At 43.1% G+C, this 4,089-nt stretch overlaps 1 protein-coding gene across 1 annotated transcript; it reads right to left on the bottom strand.

Annotated features, from left to right (window-relative positions):
- Positions 1-797: 797 nt before the first annotated feature.
- LOC112754619 (uncharacterized) lies at positions 798-1,187 on the bottom strand. The gene has a single exon (XM_025802319.1). It carries the CDS (start codon positions 1,185-1,187, stop codon positions 798-800), a length of 390 nt encoding a protein of 129 aa, XP_025658104.1.
- Positions 1,188-4,089: the final 2,902 nt, after the last annotated feature.

Below are 4,089 nucleotides of genomic sequence, written 5' to 3'. Positions count from 1 at the left end.
GAGGTGCTTGAGGACCCCAGACTATTTGATTTATCGGGTGACATCCAGCATACTGCCAACCAGCCTAGGGACGTTCTTCACCTTCCCCGGGACGTCCCTGATTGTCGTCGGTGTGCTAGTGAGGTTCGACTCGACACTCAGAGGCCGATCAGGAGAGAACCTTGAGACCAACCCCCGAAAGACTCCAACTCCTCCACTACAAACACTAAAGCCCTTCTGTTGTAGTGAGTAACACGCATCTTCGAGATTTCCTCCTTATTCTTTTCAACAGTAACTACTAGCCATTGGGAAAATTGATTCTCCTCTACCAGCTGTGTCTGTGCCTCCCTGCCCTTTCTGATGAACAGCTGCTACAGCCTCTCGTAAGTGCATCGCATGATGGCTGAAATTGGTAACCCTTAAGTACTGCATTCATGCATCCGGACAAGTTCGTTTTCATGTGGCCAAACCAGCAACCGCTGTCGTAGTGTTGTAACCATATTTCCTTGTTGAATCTACCGGCCCAGTTCTCCATCTCATGCGAGAAACCTCTCAAGGAATTCATGTATCACTCGTACCCCAACCTTGCTTGGACTATAAGCAGCATTTATGAGATAACTCTTGTCCTCGGCATATTTGAAACGAGACATGAAGTTTGCGGCCATGTGCCTGACACAATAAGCATGGAACGCTCTAGGAGGGTGCCAACAGTGATATCCTTCCTCTGGCATTTGCAATTGTTGAGTCTGAGACTACGGAGTCGTGGTCGTTCTTCCTTACCAAGTTATGCCTGGTATCTATTAGATATAATCAACATGTCATCTCAACTTGGTAAGGAAGAACGACCACGACTCCGTAGTCTCAGACTCAACAATTGCAAATGCCAGAGGAAGGATATCACTGTTACTGTCTTGTGCCACTCTAATAAGAAACACACCACCATATTTGCCATACAGATATGTGTCATCGACAGAGACGAAGGGCTTGTAATACTTGAAAGCCTCCACATAGGCAGAAAACGCCCAAAATACCTTATCAAATTTGCTACAGTCGCGTACCACTAAGTACCCATCATAGTACGGTACGACCCTGAAATCACATATTATTTCGGGACAACAACTCTGCATTGCTTGGAGCAACCTCGAAACCTTATTGTATGACTCCTCCCAATCACTATATATTTGTGCAATTGCCTTTTGCTTCACCATTCAGACCCTCCTGTACGAGGATTTGAAGTGATAGATTTGCTTAACTGCATCTTGTAGAACAGGGATATTGACGGATGGACTGGACTTTATCAAGGGTAGGATGACACTACAGATGAGGTTACTGTCTACCCGTCGATGGTCTTGAGACATGGTGGGACTAAACACGTATGCGCACCTCCAAACCTATGCGCCTCCCTAACAAATAAAATATACATGGAAGGCATTTATAATAAATATAATAATGGTAAATAAGAAAATACACGACAATTAAACTTGACCTCACCAATATCCGAGATTCTGTCAGAGGACAACGCGGAGACTCCAAGGACATCCTGCTGTAAATTGCTGGCAATGCACATGGTACTCTAATCGGTCCAACTCCACAACTTGGCACTCAACACTTCTATGAATGTTGTAATTCTTTACACCTTGCATTACTGCCTATCTGCTCCAAACTCCACACCTCTGCCTATGTTGTAATCGTTTCCATCCATGTTGGAAAATGGAGTTTTCTCATGCATCGCGTCTAGATCCAATGTATGATAGTGACTGGATACAATTGATAAGGTCAAAATTGGGTGCGGGGCAGGCAGAAAATACCAAACTGATGCGTCGACCGGCGTCTTTGGTACAAACTCCTCCTCCTCATCATCTTTAGAAAAACCACTATCGTTGCTATCGACAACATATTCCTCATCGGACTCCTCACCATCCACATCCATGTCTTTCATTAGACTAGCAGAATGTAGCGTAGTGGTGCAAGAGGTGGGTCATCCTGCACAAAATTCGAGTGGCCAGATCCACCGCCACCAATATTACCAACCTCTGTAAAAAGCTCCATCACTTGTTCCGCTATGATTCTCCCATGAATGTCAAATGAGACGCACATGCTCGTTGCCATAGAAAAAAAAAATCGAAAAACTCCATTTTCGATTAGTGCTAGCAACCTATACCAAATCCTTCTAACCTCTTTTCTCCCGTTTAGCACCAATGCTCCTCAATATCTGACTCATTAGCTCGGACCAAGAATTTACTTGCTGAGTGCACAATAGAATGGGATTATCAACTCAAACATCACCCCAGTGTTACTATTTCTCATATGATAATTGGGATACACACTTACAACCACATATCCACTACTACTAGACATTTTTGCTTAATTTTTGGAAGAAAAATGGAAGAGAAGAAGAAGTGAAATGTTTGTGGAGAGTACAATGGTGCACGAAATTGTGATGTCCAGGCTCAAACAATTCCCGATAATGGCTCCAAAGCTTGGTGCTTTGATCTAAATTCATGATTGTCACAACTTCGATACAACTAACCAGCAAGTGCACTGGGTCATCCAAGTAATACCTTACGTGAGTAAGGGTCGAATCCCACGGAGATTGTTGGTATGAAGCAAGCTATGGTCACCTTGTAAATCTCAGTCAGGCAGATATAAAGTGATAATGGAGTTTTCGAATATTATGTAATAAAATAGGGATAGAGATACTTATGTAATTCATTGGTGAGAATTTCAGATAAGAGAATGGAAATGCTTTTCGTTCCTCTGAACCTCTGCTTTCCTGCTATCTTCATCCAATCAGTCTTACTCCTTTCCATGGCTGGCTTTATGCAGGGGCATCACCGTTGTCAGTGGCTACATCCCCTCCTCTCAGTGAATAATATGCTCACGCACCCTGTTACGGCACGGCTATTCATCTGTCGGTTCCCGATCATGCTGGAATAGGATTCACCCTCCTTTTGCGTCTGTCACTAACGCCCAACAATCGCGAGTTTGAAGCTCGTCACAGTCATTCAATCATTGAATCCTACTCAGAATACCACAGACAAGGTTTAGACCTTCCGGATTCTCTTGAATGCCGCCATCATTCTAGCGTACGCCACGAAGATTCTGGTTAGGAGATCTAAGAGATATTCATTCTAGCTTATTTCATGTAGAACATAAGTGTTTGTCAGGCACGCATTCATAGGGGAGAATGGTGATGAGCGTCACACATAATCATCACCTTCATCACGTTCTTGGGTGCGAATGGATATCTTAGAAGCGAAATAAGAAGAATTGAATAGAAAACAGTAGTACTTTGCATTAATCTTTGAGGAACAGCAGAGCTCCACACCTTAATCTATGGAGTGTAGAAACTCTACCGTTAAAAATACATAAGTGAAGGTTCAGGCATGGCCGAGATGGCCAGCCCCCTATTGTGATCTAAGATAGCATATAACTGATCAAAAGATCAAAAGCTAATCAAAAGATGCCTAATACAATAGTAAAAGGTCCTATTTATAATAAACTAGCTACTAGGGTTTACATGAGTAAGTAATTGATGCATAAATCCACTTCCGGGGCCCACTTGGTGTGTGTTTGGGCTGAGCCTGAGTGTTGCACGTGCAGAGGCCATTTGTGGAGTTGAACGCCAGTTTCTGTGCCAGTTTGGGCGTTCAACTCTGGTTTTGGATCCTTTTCTGGCGCTGGACGCCAGATTTGGGCAGAAAGCTGGCGTTGAACGCCAGTTTACGTCGTCAATTCTTGGCCAAAGTATGGATTATTATATATTGCTGGAAAGCCCTGGATGTCTACTTTCCAACGCAATTGGAAGCGCGCCATTTCGAGTTCTGTAGCTCCAGAAAATCCACTTTGAGTGCAGGGAGGTCAGAATCCAACAGCATCAGCAGTCCTTCTTCATCCTCTGAATCTGATTTCTGCTCAAGTCCCTCAATTTCAGCCAGAAAATACCTGAAATCACAGAAAAACACACAAACTCATAGTAAAGTCCAGAAATGTGAATTTAACATAAAAACTAATGAAAACATCCCTAAAAGTAACTAGATCCTACTAAAAACATACTAAAAACAATGCCAAAAAGCGTATAAATTATCCGCTCATCACAACACCAAACTT

This window comes from Arachis hypogaea, chromosome 16 (genome assembly GCF_003086295.3).
Source record: "Arachis hypogaea cultivar Tifrunner chromosome 16, arahy.Tifrunner.gnm2.J5K5, whole genome shotgun sequence".
NCBI lineage: Eukaryota > Viridiplantae > Streptophyta > Magnoliopsida > Fabales > Fabaceae > Arachis > Arachis hypogaea.
The sequence above is the reverse complement of the archived record's forward strand: the minus strand, read 5'-3'. Positions and strand labels throughout refer to the sequence as shown.